Source organism: Solea senegalensis, linkage group LG16 (genome assembly GCF_019176455.1).
Source record: "Solea senegalensis isolate Sse05_10M linkage group LG16, IFAPA_SoseM_1, whole genome shotgun sequence".
In the NCBI taxonomy this organism is placed as follows: Eukaryota; Metazoa; Chordata; class Actinopteri; order Pleuronectiformes; family Soleidae; genus Solea; species Solea senegalensis.
In genome coordinates this window covers 19,596,344-19,614,625 of record NC_058036.1, presented here as the reverse complement: position 1 = coordinate 19,614,625, position 18,282 = coordinate 19,596,344, and the positions used below count along the sequence as shown (strand labels likewise).

At 39.3% G+C, this 18,282-nt stretch overlaps 1 protein-coding gene across 6 annotated transcripts in view; it reads right to left on the bottom strand.

The window, feature by feature from the left end:
• ralgapa2 (Ral GTPase activating protein catalytic subunit alpha 2) overlaps positions 1 to 18,282 on the bottom strand; it is an 80,796-nt gene that overhangs the window by 59,077 nt on the left and 3,437 nt on the right. For all 6 annotated transcript variants that reach the window (XM_044046978.1, XM_044046981.1, XM_044046983.1 and 3 more), the window contains exons 2-4: positions 9,091 to 9,201; positions 8,228 to 8,277; positions 363 to 420 (exon numbers count right to left, since the gene is read on the bottom strand). In XM_044046978.1, coding sequence (XP_043902913.1) covers positions 363 to 420; positions 8,228 to 8,277; positions 9,091 to 9,201 — 219 coding nt within the window. The remainder of the gene's footprint in view (positions 1 to 362; positions 421 to 8,227; positions 8,278 to 9,090; positions 9,202 to 18,282) is intronic.

The window sequence follows — 18,282 nt, the reverse complement described above, 5'->3', positions numbered from 1 at the left end:
ACAACATTTATAATTGAGGTTATCGCTTCTTGTTAGGTTTTTTTAAATCGTGCAATCATAATTCAATGACTTATTTGCATTTCAAATGAAGTGCTCATTATCATTTCTCTCATTTACATCCACTCCTAGACTAATTCTTTTCTCTTCATTATGGAAGGCTGGGGCATGGTGGTGGTGGTGGTGATGGTTTTTGTCACAACCATTTTATCCTATATGACCTTGCATCAAGGTCACAGAGGCATAATGAGGAAACACACATTTGCAGTGCGTAACAACCAATCAAGCATAACAAGGAGACATTAACAGGACTTCATAGTATTGTACATTGGTACAAAGTTACGACTAACGTTAGCGATACATACCTATACTGTGAAACTGCCATCGGCTGTAGATTTTCTCAGGCAGAAGCTGTAGAATTTTCTGTAGAAAGAAGAAATAATGACTGATTACAATTAGAAAGATTTTCACCCTTGACTTTCTACCCAACACAGTGTTTTCTTGCTATGAGGTGGTTATGGAAATGGTCACTTGGTTCAGCCATTGTTGCATTTATGAGAAAAGAGGTGACAACACACTTTGCGCTTTACATACACTTCATATGGACAGGCTGGACAACAGCGACACATGACCATAAAGTAATAAATCGTGCAAAGAGCAAACCTACAAACAGGCCTTTTAAGCAAAAATAAGTATTCAAACTATTACTAATTTATTATCAGGTCACAAGATTACCAACTAAGATTAATCTGCAACAATTTAGATCATTTTAACAGCAAAAAATGGCAAATAAAAACCAAACTGTATTCGGTGTATTAGTATTACTTTGGTTGTTTATTGATTTTTGGACTGTTGGTCTGAGAAGGTAGTGGTTAGCACTGTTGCCTTTGCAGCAAGGGTTTGAGCCCCGGTTAGAACAAGGGAACATTCTGCATGGAGTTTGCATGTTCACCCTGTGTGTGTGCATGGGTTTTTTCCCAGTTCTCCGGACACTGTCATCTTATTTTAACTCTGAAATAAAAGGGGTAAAAAAAGTGACTTTGCTTTGGTAATTGGAAAAGTGCAGTATAAACTTAGAGAAAGAAGAAGCTACCTCGCCCTTTCTCTCCACTTGGCCCACATGTCTGCAGATCTCTGTGACACGGGACGGCACTGAAAAATGTCATCACCTCTCCAACAACCGCTTTACAACTCAATTAGAGCGCCCTAACCTTTCAGCAGCCAGTCATTATTCTCGTATGCGGCACCAGGTTAACTGGGTCCCTCTGGAGAGATGAAAAAGCCCTGAGGAGGGCAGATGTGTGTGTACGTGCATGTGTGGCTGGTTAATAGTAAGTGCACTTTGAGCAATTGATACCCCAATAGCTCACTTCTCATCAAATCCTAATCACTGACCCAATAAGACTTCATGATTACAATGTAGAGGTCAAGTCTGTCTTTTACTGTGTTACGCATGCAGCTCTGACCCACTCAACCAGACCACCGACTCTGATCAGCATGATAAAAAGCTCAGCTGACACGGATAGTGAGAAAGTCAGGGAAGAAAACGATGCAGAGAATTAAAAAAAAAAAGCCCAAGTGTCTGCAGAAAAAAAAACACAATAAGATGACACAGACTTAAACCTTGTTATCATGATTTTCTTTTGTACAATAAACATAATAAATAAATGAAAATGAAGGAGAAAGATTTAAAGAATAGAAAGGAATAAAAATAAATGTTGTGATTGTCAAATTATATACAGTAGCTGGCAAAATTGTATATAAAATTATTTATATACAAAGAAAGTTGTATGTGCATTAAATTGACAATCCGATCATTGTGTCGTACAAACTTTGGATTATTATAACTGAATTGGCCAGAAAGACAACATGAATGATATGGTTTACTTCTCAGAGCTGTGTGGTGGTCCCGGCCTCATCGAACGCTTTCAGAGTCAATCAACAACTGCCTTTCTCCCATGTGATCCTCCATCATTAACTTTTCTCATCCTGTGAGACTAAATCCCTGTCATTATCACCGACACTGGAGATACTGATAGACATACATCACTTAGGGGGTGGGCAGTGGGCTGCTGCTGGATCTATGATGCTCAACTTCTCTCTGATCCCCAGATGTAATGATATGTGTGTGTGTGTGTACAGACGTGTGTGCTTACACCTTGCTATTGATCCCACATGGGATTATGACATCTCCATACAGGCTCTGCCATACTGGCCTACTTTATTCTGTCTCCTTGCCGCAGCAGACACATTATACCAGGCAGTAACACAGTAGGATAGCCTGCTTAAGCCTTTCTCAGTGTGTGTGTGTGTGTGTGTAGTCACAATAACACCATCATTCTTTCTCCTTACTGAGCACCAGTAAGGGAGTAAAGGGAATGAGATGGAGAAGGAAGCTCAGAAAGACTCCCTGTGGGGCTGGAATGGCGGCAGCAACAATGTGGAATTTAGTGGATGATCTGAGGCGAAAACAGAGTCTGCCGGACTAGAGGTTGGTGGAGTTACTCTAATCTGCAGCCATACTCCAGCATAAAGATGGGAGCATTACTGAGGTACAACAGCAGCTTTAATGCATTTACATGATCCGCACTTAGGTTTCCAGCCATGAGGCTCGAGCATGACACAGAATAAACTTCTCCCAGAGGTTGTCTACAAGGGCTTTTAAAAGACAGCAGCAGACAAGCAGCACCCTCAGAGGAAATTCGGTCATTTGCATATTGTTTGTGTTTTGGATGAGATGATTGCACCTTTCTAAGGACAAGAAAACCTCCTGAGAGACAAGCACAATGGAAACAGATAGTACAGGCCAACTCATGCAAACAACAAGCACAACAAAACTATTATTGTTAGCAACGAGGGCGTAAAAGGTCATTAATAGGTTTGTTTTAGCCAAGAAATAGAATGTGTTTCTGAACCAGGCAGCTTATTTACATCCAACCTTAACCTTAACCTTGATATATACAAACTGGTAACGTGTGTGACATACAAAATTACCTTTAAAACTATTACTCAATTCAATTTTTATTTACAAATGTACCCTCAACTTTTACCACAATTAGTAAAACACATCTTCCCTCTAGTTCTCCTCTGCAACCAGAGGGTGGCAGCAGAAGAGTGCAATCAAACACAACAGGATTCACAGCGCCTGTTTGCTCAGTCATCAGGATCAGGTTTCTCTTTATCCTCCTCTACTCATCCTGTGAAACCAAAGCTGCAGCAGAGTTGAGGCTGTCAAGAAATTTTCAATGACTATTATGAACATTCATGTTAAAAGAAGACACATAACACATAAATGTATTTACTGAAACGACCACATCGCGATATAAACAGCAAAATGAATAGCAGAATTCCAACAGTACCTTTTTGAAGGCAAAGGAAAAGGTAGAAACTCAGTCTGTTCCATGTTAACCTGAGCTTCACTGAGCAAATTTACCTTTATGCATAAACCAATAATCCCCTGCTGGTGAACTGTCAGTCATAACGGTCATTAAGAAGGAAAGAGGGAGAAAAAGAAATCACTTAACCAAATGGCCTCAGGTTCATTTCTCAGACATGCAAGCCAACATTTGTTAAGACAACACATAGCCTTTGTAAGCAGCATTTAAATAAACATTTGCCATAAATCCATAAAGAGTGTGTTTGCATGAACCATTGCAGGTGTAAATGATTTCCAGTTTCTTTTTTTTTCAGATGCAAAATGTCTTACCAAAACAATAACATTTTGTGGACATAGTTTTACATTCTGGTTGTTCTTCTAGGATCTCGGACCCGATCTCAAGCCATCGTCTTGGTTAAAGAAACATAAATCAAGAATGCAGCTTTGTGCCAATATAAAGGAGTAAGTACCGCCTTAAAACTATAAAGAGGGTGTTGTGCAGACAGGATGGTGAGGGGAATTCAGAAAGCTGAGTCAGGTCCGGATGACAGACGGCAGGACAGGTCACAGTGAGGTCATATCCTGGAGTGAAAGTGGGTAAGAACAGACTTCCCTTGGATTTTTGGTTGGCCCCAGAACTCTCCCATAACCTGTCCCACAACCTCAGTGGCACCAGGATCAGTCCCTGCCAACAGTCATATGGGAGTAAACAAAGTGGAATGGCCTTAGGTCTGAGAGCTGAGTATGCCTACCAAGAAGCTCCATCTGGTCTTGTGACCCAAAACAGTGTTCCAAAACAAAAAAAGATAACTAGTTCTGTTCCGAGAATAACACCAACACACACTTCCTGAGTCATTCTTGTTCAGCTACAGCACATTTTCTGTACTTCTCTTATATTCACCATTTACACTCCTGAGGGTGTGTGTGTGTGCCGCTGATTAGCAAGACAGCATCCTGACTCCTACAATACTGTGCTGTACTACAACTCAGAAATGAGTTCCAAAGGGACACACGCATTATCCGAGGGCAAGGACATGACAACAGTCTTACACATCTGCCAAGTATCGATTCAAAAGGCAGAAATCTCTCATAAAGCGCGAGTACACCCAACCATCAAAAACCTAAATGAATAATCAATAGGCCTGAATCAGCATTTTATATCTGGACACTGCTCAAGCTCTGTCAAGTTAAAGCACCAGTCTTTTAATGGAAACAATAGTCCAGACAAGTATTACAATAGCAAACAATAACAAAGATCTTCCTCAAAGCCACAGTTATGTTAGTTATATGCTTTCAGAATTGAACCCTCTCCCTTCATTTGCCTTCCAGATTCCGGCCGATGGAAATAAAGGATTTTTCCCACCAGGCAACTTTATGGTGAGCCAAGTTTGTTTCTGTAGAATGTGACTAGCTTAAAACACAGGATTTAGTGAGACAACAAACAAAAAAAAAATCTTGTATCTCAGGTATAAACCCTGTAGCACCAGGCAATATTACCATTGGTCTCATGCTGACACATTTTGTGAGGCTTTACCCACACGGAAACAAAACGTTTTGTTATTTGTTCTGCAAATGCAGCATTGTATGAAGAATTTTCATCATTCACATGAAACCTCCCAAATAGACCATAAATGCAGCAGTATATCTGCCAGGCCTGCATGTGGCGCTGTGCCACAGAAGTATACCAAAAACGGAAAAGACGTGGAACATGTGTATAAAGCTTGTGTACTGTGTACAAGCGTAATAAAAATAATAATAATAATACTACAAGTTTAATCACAAGGAGGATCGCCAACCCCTTAAGCTCTTAAAGTATTTACAAAGGCCATGTGGGGCATTTGTTTTAATGTTTCTTTGCCATGATGGGTTGTTTGATGCCAGGGAATTAGCTCCAACACCCACATTTGTATTTAACTTAAAATCACTCGTTAGACCTTACTTATACACTGATGTCCACTGGACGTGCCACGCAACCCCCAAATTCATTTAGTCAGACTTGACACCTGTTTAAAAAACAGACCTGATTGGTCAAAACAACAAATACACTGACTAAATCTGTTCCTAAAACCTAGGCCTCTTTGCAAACCAAAGGCAGTAGTGTAGGAGCAGGTGCGTTTACTCAGGCGTGAACTAGCAATACAGCGTGTTGAAGGTCTTAGTTACAGCGAACACAAGACTGGAGTGAAACGGTTTTCAGTCTATGCTCCATAATTCTTTACATTTTTCCCACACATTCTCAGCCACTATTTTCTGACGTATATAGGACCGACTCTATTCGCTTTGCATGGACTTTAAGCAATGCTCTCGCATTTACACAGAGATCGGGTCTCACATCTGTCGCTCCAAGGAGCAGCATCACAAACTGCCATGGATTCCTCTGTGGCAGCAGACACAAAGAAATCCTGGAAGGCAATGGCGACGGTTGCTGGTGGCAGTGGAGGTGGGGGTGGGGTGTTCCAGTGCAGTTCAGTTCAGGGGGAGGGACAAAAGATTACTCCCTCGAGATATCCATTACTCAGAACGACTCAGCACGGGGATCGCAGTCCCCCAGAGCATCCCACGGAAAAGGGGTCACATGTCTCATCGTAACAATGAATTAATCCGCATAATATCCAACTCACAGCAAGCACACAATGGAGATGTGTACTGTATCAGTCAGCCAGACTTGAATGTGATGCCAAACTCAGGTGAGAGGATGTGAGGGACCATAATTCCCATCTGCCATGAGGAAATTAGGACATAACTGTGGTTTTACACTAAAATTGTAACAGGAAACACATAATGAGAAGGGCACATAATGGCCTTTTGACTCAACAAGTATCCATTCATAGTTAGTTTCTACACCGCAGATGTGCTGGATAAAGGCTGCAAGGGCTTATCTTCTGGTCAATTGTCTTATCTGACTTAATAAATGATACAGATTTACAAAAAGCTTCATCCTGCATTTTTATTTTAACCTAAAAAATGATAATAATTGAACTAATAAATGACTCAGCACACTGCAGGATGGAATATCATCATGATGCAAATTTCACTTGCCTGAAAAGACAACGTTAGTTGATCTTTGAAGCATCTGTCACGGTCCTGTCTGTGTTACATAACACTCAGGCAACACTATACATATTAATTTTGTTTGCGAGCAAATCTGTGTCTATTTACATCATATTCCAGACCATACAACATGCCTGACCTTAAATGCCATAAAGGACAGTGTCTGCTAGGGCTGCAACGATAATTCAGGTGGTTTTGTGTGTATTAATCGTCAACTATTTTGATGATTATTAGGTTTTACAGTTTTTCTTAAATAAGTAAAACAAGCTTTCTGATTTTTCAGCTTTGACACGGAATCCCGTCAACAGCTTCTTAAATGTCAATGTTTTCAGGGTTCATTTCTCCATTTTTTGACAAATAAATCAATAAAACTGAAAGACATTGGTTTGTGGACAAAACAAAGACATCTGAGAACATCGTCATTTCAAGGTTTGGAAAACACCATTTGACATTTTCTGACATTTTATGGACCAAACAAATACTCAGTTAGTTGAGAAATTAAATCGACAGCTCAATTATGACAGGGTGGACCAGAGTGAAGGATCAAAGCATCTTTGTGTCTGTCCTGTACACACCACTCAAAGACAGATTATCTCCTCAGTGCACGGGTAAAAACACATGTCGTCACAGGCAGGCTAAAAGGGGACAAATGAGGGTTAAGCTGCTTTCTATCTTAGTCCTTTTTGAAAAGATAACTCCATAAATATGCAGCAGGCCTGAATCCAGGTTTTACTTACAGGTCAGATGACTGAATGTGGAGTAGCTGGGAGGCTATAATTGTCATGTGTGGAGAAAACTGGAGCAACATTTTATCACTTTTTTTTTTCTTTTTTTTTTCTTAAATAAGAGACTTATCTTGCTTCAAATCAGCAGACAAAAAGGCCTTAGGTAGAAATTCTAAAAATTGTTTGCTAACCTGAATCAGCGTTATCAACACACAATCAAACAAACTGCATATGACACACTCCCTATATTGTACTGCATACTATAAACATAATTAATATAGAAGACAGGAACAAAAAAGATGAGGTTAATTGGACGCCCTAAATTGACTGGCGACCCCTCCAGAGTGTACCCCCACCTTTTGCCCTATGTCAGCTGGGATTGACTCCAGCTCCCATGCGACCCTCATGTTGAGGATAAATCGGTAGAAAATGGATGGATGGAACACAACAGATGTAAGGTGATCATGACTTTCCATGTTCCTTACAACTGTTCAGTGGATCTCAAATGTTGATGGATGCCATGATGCATATTCCACACTCTGCTCCCAGATGAGTAGAAAAACTAGGACAAGACATCGTGTATGAGGAACAAACAGACTGCTCCACTTTTTTTTGTTGTTTTGATTTGTCATCATCCTTACAGCCCTGCCCTGCGCAAATGTAACAGGAGAGGCGACTGTTTGTGTTGGAAACTGGAGCTGCCTTTGCAGTCAGGTGGGAAAACAAGGTGAGGGACTTTAACCTGTATGTGTAATGTAAGAGTGTTCAGGAAAACAGTGGGAGGTGCTATTGAGTCAAAGATGAGCGTCCCCTGTTTTGCATACACACCTAGGTTTTAAAAACAAGAATTGAACCTTACTCCCACAACCTGTCAAGGTCTGGAAAATTAGGCTTTTTTCCATCAGCACAATCTCCATTTAATTTCCCGGCTATTTGAGGAGAATGCAGGAAGTAACTAGGGTCTGCAGCACGGCACCATGGAAACTGTGGTTCAACTCCAGAAATCAGCAGTAAACTGATTGGGGCTGTGGCAGTGGAAAACAGAGAGCACAAAAACATGAAGAACGTAATGACTTACTTCAAAAATAAAGAGGATAGAGTCCAGCTCCTCCCTTTGAGATTTGTTCCCTGAAAAAAAAAAAAAGGAACGGATGTTTTTTAAACATACAACCTGGAGCTACACTACATTAGTTTCATCAATAATGTAACCATAATATGGGCCACATTGTGAGCACTCATTCCCCATAAAACACACACTCATTGCTCTGTGCACATGGGGCGGAGGGAAATAAACCCTTTCTGTAACACACACCATCGAGAGCAGGGACAGGGTTAATTATTGAACCACCATTCAACTACTCAGCGTGCAGGTAAAACAAAACCATATTAAAACCTAATATATGGCCAGACTGTGTATAGTCAAAATAGCGCTTCTAATCACCATGTTCATGACAATGGAATATTTGCATTCTTTTACAATGGTCAGCTGCTTTCAGACCTTTACGCTGCATGTTTGCTTACCAGCTCAATCGGACATAACGCAGACTGTGGCAGGGTAAAGTCTATTTGATGTCTGGTTCACCCGAGTTGGGATTTGTGTTCATACACACAGCTCGTCTGTGTACTGTGTAATGATTTGCAGTGCATGTGCTGTGTTTCCCATTCCATTTATTTGGGGGGTGAGTAAACAACAAAATTGGTGCGCAATAAAATGTGCATCTTTCTTGAGGGACAGTACTGGTGAGTGTATTTTACATAATGTACAGGAGCAAAGGTTTGCTAAAGTGGTCCACTCACACAAATTGTTAGTGCTAAATTGTTTAGACAGAGCAGACTAATAGTGTAACTCCAGTCATGTGTCACATGGCTTGAACAATGGTGTAACTCAAGCACTCACCCCCCACTAACATTCTAACATTCAAACATATAGTGTCCACTCACCTTTTTGCTTTAAGTTGCTTTCCAGTGTAATGAAATTTTCATAGAAGATAAAATAAATCTGAGAACAGTTGTTTTCAAAGAATACCTTCAGTTCACTCTTTTCAAAGATATCTGTGGAGGAAAAAGAGAAACACAGTCAGTGGGATTCTGAAATGGAAAAGTTGGCTTTATACATTAAAAAAACACAATAAACCTTGTTTTAAAAAAGAAATGCACATTCAATTTGCTTAGTTGCGCTATGAACTACTGAGAGACATGCTCTGAAAAACTGTCAGGCAACCAACTGCGTCTTAATTCTTTAATTCTTTAATTCTAAGATGCTGCCTGTATTGTTTGCTGTCTCTTTAATTAAAAACTGACAATGTTAAAACCACTGTTGCACAAAATGACTTTCTACTACTTCCCCTTTTCACAGACATCGGTTTAAAAATCAAGGCAATCCGTTTAACTTCCTTGTCCTGCATTATTTCAAGCACCTGTAATCAACAAGCAGAGCGAAGTCGAGATTTGAGGAGGCGGTTAAAACAACTCTGTCCGTTTATTTCATAATCCTTGTGAAAAGTGCAGAGATGTCTAAATCATCCCTCTTCTGTGCTGATGAACCACTACAGCAAATGTTTGATTTTAAGGTGGAAAGAGAAGTACAATTTAAGAGTTCATATCCAGAGACTAAAATGTGCCATTGAACGTGTGCTCACCGTATACATTTAGGATGTTAATGTTAGGATGAATTTAACAATTTCATCCATAAAATGAGCACGGAAGAGCAAAGAAACCAGACAATATTCACATTTTAGATGCGTAAATCAAAGAGCTTAGCTGCATTTTATTAAAAACAAAAGGAACCCTTGAACCAATTAATTGATTATCAAATTAGTCTGCAGTTCATTTAGATATCAACATTAATAGACATAAATAGGTCTACTATTGATAAAGGCCTGGCTGTGGCAGTTTGAGGTGTACAGTCAAACAGATAAACAAATAAACAAGTTTTGACTTAATATATAGGCCAGGAGGAGCCCTTTCAATGCATCATTGAACGTAAAGAAGACTTAAATGAATACATGTGATGAATAAAAAAAGGAAAACCCTACAGAGAATATATCCATATCAACAATGTATCAATCTTAACAGTTCACTTGTTAAGATTGTATTTCACTTGTATTTCTCAACTTTCTCCTGCTCCCATTTCTCAATGCTCCTGCTCCCTCCATCTGTAAAATCCACAATTTACATTCAGAATACGAGCAACAGCAGCCAGCACCAGAGGCTAAGGATGAAGGCAGGTCAACATGTGTGATGGAGTAAAACTACTTGTGGCTAATATATTTTCTATATTATCAACTTATCCTTACAGAAATACTGACAACACTGATTTCTTTACGCCCAGTGTTGCCAGCATTGGCTTCTTTGGCTTCGTCTGCAGCATCAGATCACCCAGATTGCCCATTTTCAGTAGAGGCAGATGGAATGATGAACTGCTCTGCTGTACCAAAACAACACTCCTGGTTTAAAATCCCAGAGGTCATTATAGTACAGGTGTGCAGTCAAGTGTTCAGAATGGAGTTGTGCTTATACCCAGACAAACACCACCACCAAAGACTACTTTATTGTGAAATGTGGCTAATTATAAGCTGAATGTCACTTTATGGTAAACAGTAACTTTCCCTAACAGGGGAGTAGCAACTGAGGTATTTTCACATTCTCAATTGATGAATGTCGATGTTGGCTTTGGTCTGTGTTCAATAATTATTAAGATCTCACTTTAAAGATCAGTTCCAAGGTTACTAATGTAGTGTCTAATGTTCAATGAGATTCAAACTCGTCTAATTAAAAAAGGTGTGATCAGTGCACATGCCGTGTGTATGTGTGAGAGTGACAGACAAAGAGTAGGGAGGCTATAATAATTGTGCAATGCTAATTTAAATATTGTTGTTGGGCGGGGGTTTAGTTCAGGTGTCATGCTGCATGTCACAGAGACGTCACGGCCAGTCTTCCTTTGCTCTCCAGACTCACTGCTCTCCATCTGCTCAAATACTACTAACCAGCCACTGGAGCATGACGGCTGGTGAGAGCGAGGCCTTAAGGGGAGGAGAGGGGAAAAAAATGAAATGGAAGCTCGCAGGACTTCTGACAGTGAGCAAGAATTTCAGGTGGAAAATAACCGTCAGGGAAAAAGCTGACAGGACACTGATCAGCCTCCCTGTAGTGAAGTTCATAGACATTTGACCTCTATTATTCAAATGACTTACTGAGTTACTGTCCAGGTTTCATAACAAACTAACCAGTAATGAATGCACACTCTGTATCAAACAGGGCTGGGGAATTTGAAAAAACAAAAAAACAATATTGCAAAATTCAATATACATCAATATAATGTTCTTGTGTATGCAAACACACTTAAAGGTTGCTTTTGTGGCTTTTGAATAATTAATATCAACTCGTTCGTATTTTGTTCAGATCACCCTATTAGTATTTCATCTACTGTGCAGTGGTTCTCAAATGTGGGACTGGGGCCAGGAGGTTCCAGATTATGATATACAGTATATGATATATGCTTGTAATTATAAAATATTTTAGCAACTCTTTCAGATTGGATAATAAAACAAATAGGGCAAGTGTGTGTAAACATGTTCTGGATTATATGCTCCTCCTAAATGTTCTGCTTTTCATGGATAAAACGCCACACTGTTTCATTGAGAAAATAAATGGCAGATCACTAGATATAATATAATAATTGCAGTTGCAATGCCTGATCTACAAGCTCTGTTCTTCCTCATTAAAGTTTTGAAAAGAAGAAAATGTTCGCCTGAAAAGATTATTTTCTACAATGGTTTTGAGCACTGATATCCAGTGAAATCCATCTTTCAATGGCTTCACTAACGTCTCAGGTAACAGCGTGAGGACAGAAAGTGACAGAACCTGTTCCTTGAGGCCTGGGAATGCAGTGGATGACACTGTATCCCCTCAGCCTGACAAGATAACTGTGCCCTTCCATTAAAACCCCTTCTGTGTGTGTAAGACTCCCATGTCAAAAACAGGAAAACAATGTTGGATGAACAACAGCTTTAGAGAGCAGGGATCATACAGGGGGGGAAAAAGTATCTTAATACTGGTGATAACAGCTGGATGGGCTGATAGCTTGGCTTTTTATCAAAGCAAAACACTCAGTGATCAGATGCACACACTTCGCAAAAAAAAGGGAACAGAAAAAATTCAGCTTTGTGACAGTATAGCACAATTGCTCTTCTGATTTGCAAAAAAGCTTTGCACTGGTGTAGCATAAGCGTTAACTGAATTTCTGATGACTGATGTGGCATTTTCAGCAGTATCCGAGAAGCCATTGCTTATACTTTTGAGCATTGTTGTGCACCTCTTTGTTTTAGACATTTGCTCTCTAATAAGCCACAGTTCTGTTTGTCCAACATGTATTTTAGTCGTATGCACCTTGCGAAGAATACCTGCTGCCATTTCCTATGACTATCTTTCTTACTTGAACCTCATTTGCTTCCAGAAGCAGACACCATCAACTCTCATCTTAAATCATTATGGTTAATGTTGCCTAACCCAGCTAAGGTTAGGCACCATTAACCATAAGTCAGCTGCTGTTCTAACTGCCATCCTATGCTTCCAAATAAAGCTAAATACACAGTTAGTAATCAGGTTCTTAAACTACTTTTAAGTATTATATAAGGATAATTAAATTTGAGTTATCGTTAACTGAAAAAAAACTGCGTGAACCATTGTCTAGTTACCATTGACAGTAATGACTTAATGATGCAGAGACCTGCAATCTTCTATAGAGAAATTAATAAAGACATGCCAAACAGCCATGGCTGGTTTGGGTTAGACGTCAGTGTTCTCCATTGTGAATATGCTTCCTGAGAACTGCCAGGGAAGGGCAGACGTTCCACCCATGTCGGAGGACCAACTGGAGAATAATTATGTGCAGTTAGAGCGGAAGGCCATAATGTAAGATTTTGGGTGGCAGAAAAACACAGCATCTTCTTAAAAATGTTCTATGGAAGTGGATATTATCAGCTCACTGTCATTTCCACAAAAACTCTGGTGGAGAAAATGTCCCACCCCGATGCTAGCACAAACACGTTGTTATTTTCCAACCTCTTGCTGAATAAACATGGTGTTCTGATGTTTCATAACCAAGGGTCTCCTTGTGACTCTTGGGGGCAAAGCCTAAAATGGTAGAATGAACTGCTGAAAAGCTGTGGCACAAAATACCTTCACATTCATGTTAACTAGGAAACGATCGCCCTACACACGACTGCTCTTTTGCTTGCTATTCAAATGAACTGCTGTTAAACGGAGTTTGCCCAGCAAGCACTTAGAGAGTGCACCCAGCAGTGTACCTACTGGGCTTGTTAGCAAAAAATAGGTGAAGGTCATCTCGTCAGCTGAAGCCGATGGTATATTTACACAACCAAACCAAACGTCAGCTACTCTGCCCACAGCTCCCTGTTCAAACTTGATCAGCACATGGAGCAAGCAATACTAAGAGGCTGTGTCAAACCATAGTTTGACCCTCTAGGCAACTTACAATATATGTTGTTTATACCACCTGAAGCATAATCATTAATATGCGATGTCATACTCAGAAAGCAGCCTGAGCGGGTGTTTGATCCGACATACCCTCATTTACATTAGCTCTGGGCTAGCAGACACTGCAGGTGCACTATAGTCTTGCCAGAAAGGAGATGAGGCAAGAGAAAGACTGATATGTTTCTTTGGCAGCATGCTCAGATTAGACACAGAGGACTCTTTAAGAGCCCCATCAGAGGGATGCCTAGAGGGTGCCGACACACAGAAGAGAAATGGGGGGTGTAGATAAAGTGGAAGCTGAAGGATGCAGAGTAGATGGCACTTCCCCGCAAAAACGGTTGTCAACAAACAAAGGTGGAACAAAAGAAAATCAAAGAGACTGTAGGAAATTAGGAGAGTGTTCTTTTTTTATATATAGCGATGATACGAGGATATGCAAATGGCAGATTCCAAAACTATAACCATAGGCACAGTGTGTCAACTGGTTCCAAAGTGATACTTAAGACACAAAGTCTTTATAGATTGTTCCACATTTTAAGGAACAAGATAAAAGAAGAATGTGTGTAGAAAAGAAAACTGACAAAATTTTATATGAGCTCAGGAAGTTGGCAAATTTCCATAGTAGAGATGTTAATGAGTAACTGTTTTTAGACAAAACATCAATTAACAAAACACACACCCGTGCCGATATACATATTTACATAAAACACAAATGTGGTAGCTTCCTTCCAAATCAGACTATGTAGAGATATGGAGGTAGGCAAATTGTGCAAAATAGTCAAACAAAGAAGGTATTGTATATACTGGATTGAAAAAAAGGTCACAATTTCCTTATTATATCATAACAAAACAGTTGCAATACAGATCATTCAAGCAGCGGGGAGGTGAAGTTGTTAGACAGCCGTGGCAAACACCCAGGGCAGGAGCGGTACACGTCTCCCGCCCACAGATGAACCTCACTTGCGATTGTTTTTCAATTTCATCTAAAAGCAGAGGTAAAAAAGGAAAAAAACAACCAAAAAAAACTCTCCGCTTTGACTGTACACCTTGTTGACTAGTGGAAAGAAAATGCACCATGTTTCCCTGACTTAGTCAGGTAATATCTGCAGCCTGTAGTGCTTATGGCACACAGCACTCACGGTACAACCCCCTGTGACAGCTAGGGTTAGGATCAGACTTGATAACAGGGTGACATGAGCTGTTATCTCAAGCTACAGCCTCATTGTTTTAGGCTCACGTAAAATATGTTTATTACATTTAAAGTAATTAAAATGTGTGTGATTGTAAAACAAATGTCCTTAACTAATTACCTGACTGTCATTTATTAACTATTTCAACTCATGGTTGAGCACAACGCACAAAATGTGCAAACGCAAGTCCATAGTCAAAAGAGGTTAATAATAAATCTGTTACACAGCAGCTGAGGAGAACCTGTCACATGGTGCAATTTAAGGTAGCAATAACAATGGGTAGCACAGTGTATGACACTCACTGGGAGCCTTCAGTGCTCCTTACAACCGTACTGTTCAACAGGTTTTAAGCTGCACCAAATTCGAGACTCGTCCATGATGGGCTGATAAATCTTTGGTTTTACAAATTATTTCAACTGCACTGGACCGTGGGTTAGCTGATTGAAAGTGAGCTGCCATTGCTCCATCCTCTGTGTGAAATGTGAAGAATGATTAACATACTGCTAAGCTAGCAAAAATAATTGAGTAAAGCATGCTGCAGATGATCAGCTACAATTTATATATCCTTCGTCTGTTAGTTAAACCCCCACATGCTCATTATTGGCTCTGCAATAAGAACCACATAATCAGAGTGTTATATACACACATCAATAATACTTTCAAAAATATTACTTATGGTTGTTATTATGATTCAGAACTCAACATAAACTAAAGCTAAATTAAAACAATTTCAAGGAATGACATTTCTTTGCAGGGGCTTTCCAGCCATCACAACATTTGAGGCATTTTTATTGAATTATGTCACCTATGTGCCAAACACTGCATGAATGCCTCTTGACTTGCTGTCAGTGTCTAGCTGTGCAACAGATTGGGGCATTTAAATCTAACCAGAGCACAGCATGTATAATAGTCACAGCAAAGCTAACTTTCAGCTAGCTGCAGGGACGGGTTCACTGAAATCCCCTTTTTTTTAAAAAAAGTTAGCAGGTTTTCAAGTTCAACCAATGATGTTATCTGGCCATTGAGGTCAGTTGAGGACACATTACAGTGGCTCCATAAGTGGAACATTTCAAGATAGCATCAAGGTTCTAGGAAACCTGCTTTGCACCAGATTAAGAATCAGATCTCAGAAGTTTTAAAAATGTACAAATCATGTGTGGCTGCTTGTCATTGAGTCTGATTCTGCCAGAGATTTCCTGTTAAAGGGGAGATTGTTTGATTGATATCTCCACTGATACTTGGGGTTTGCTGTGTGTGAACTGCTGGGCTTCTTTCTTACCTTGCCTTGCCTTGTTTGATTAGGCCTGATTGGACTGTAAAGCATTTTGTAACATTTCTTGCTACAAAATTATATAAACAAAAGAAATGCTCATGTGGCATCAAGTAGTGAAATCAACCTCTAAATATACTAGAAAAGCTACCTAATTAAGTAAATTAAATTAGGTGTATATACTAGACACAGCAGTTTATCACTCGGTACCAGCGAGTACATTTGCCAACTTCAAATATGTTCTTAACAACTCTCAGTGCAAGCCAAGGTTAACTTAAACGTATGTTCTTAACAACTCTCAGTGCAAGCCAAGGTTAAGTGTTTATTTTCTTTAAGATTTTAAACTGCAAGTCCATTGCAGATTAGCAAACACTTGGGTACTCAGAAAGGCAACATAAAATATAAATCCCACTTTGAGATCAAATCTTGTTGACACGTGCTGCCCAAGTAAACACAAGTGCTGGGTTAGGTTTGGCTATTATAAACGCAGGACAGGTACACAGTGTAACCAGACAAACTGGTTTTTCCATGTGCTGCGTAAGAACCACACAGATATTATCCACAGCAGAACACAGAGCACTGACGTTTTCCTATCTCCAGCTCACCAGCAGCTAAAAGAAAAACGGCTTTCATTCAGCACCATGTGATTTTAAATCTGGGTTTTAGGAAAGTTATGAAACACATGACGGTAATAAAAGAAAGGCCAAGAATGATGACACAGATTTCTGTACATTATATTTAAAAACCATAACCTCTAGGATATAAAACCAAATAACAAAAAAACAAAGCTATTAATACTAGAATATGTTGCCAAGAATATACAATACAAACAAAGAAACTAAAAGATACAAATTAAAGCTGTGTTATGGAAGTTTTACATTATATAGAAGTGTTTTAACTCCTATTTCTTTTAAAGGTTCTAGACTTCAAAAGGTCACAGTGAATGGAGACTGATAAATGAAGCCCTTAAGAACTGTTAAAACAAACCCAAAGAAACCCATAGCCCAATACAATTAACAAAACATATGTGTTAGCAGTAAAGACCTGTCAAAAAATCATCTTTTTATTATAAATGCACTGCAGCATCTACACAACATCAGTTAGAGCCTATATGACACTACGAGGTGCAGTGATCTTGAACCAATCATGTAAAATAGCTGCTTGCTTTATCGTGGCGTAGTTTGCAATTCTAATGACCCAGCGAGAGCAAGCACAGTACTTCTTTATACTACAAATTGCACATCCTGATACTGCCACTGGTTCAGAGGCATATAGTTATACTATATACACAAACAACAGCAGGTACAGTGTTTTCAGAAACTTAATTAATTAAGTTTTTAATTAAGTATTAGTTAATTTCATTATTTGTACCAATTAAGTTCACTTGACAGGCTGGCTGTTTTTCAGCAATGTATTGCAATTTCAATTTGATTCCAATATAGTTATTTTTTAAAGTCACAGTTCAGGTCAATATTAACTGTGTTCTACATTAAAGTGATGGTGTTATTAAGATTACTCCATCAAAATATTAGATGAAAGATGAAAACTTGAAGCAATAAATTGTTTTGAACATGTACGCATTACATTTCTGAATTGGCATAGAATATAGAACAATCAACACTAGAAAATAAATTGCAGCCTCTGCATCTGAATTTGTAAACAATTCAGCTGGACTGTATAGAGCATATAATCGCTGTATGTATATGTTTTAACTATTAGTTCCTAAGGTACTTCTATACTAGACAATCACCAATCAAGCAAATCTCTTGATTGTTTTTGCATGACTGAGTACTCCTTAAAATCAAGTAAAAAATGAGTGGGGCACAGAGGCTAGTGGGTTTTTATTCTTATCACAAGTGTGTATAGACACAAGTCAACCTCAGTTACAACAGCTTTAAAGGAACTAAAACAAAAGCCTTACAAAGACCTTAAAAAGTAATAAAACATATTTATGCCTTGTTGCTATAGTGGTTATATTGAACTACATTTGCAGAGAAAACCTCTTAAGTGTTGGTATCATGGTGTGGGATGTAAGACGACAAGAGGCTGAAGTTGTTCACAAGTCTAATCTGAGTGTTTTACAAAAGGGGAGAATCAGAAGTCGAGTGATCTCAGCCTTTACTTCAACCACACAGAGGACCTCCTTAAGAGCCTTGCCAGTGTTGTGCTCATTGT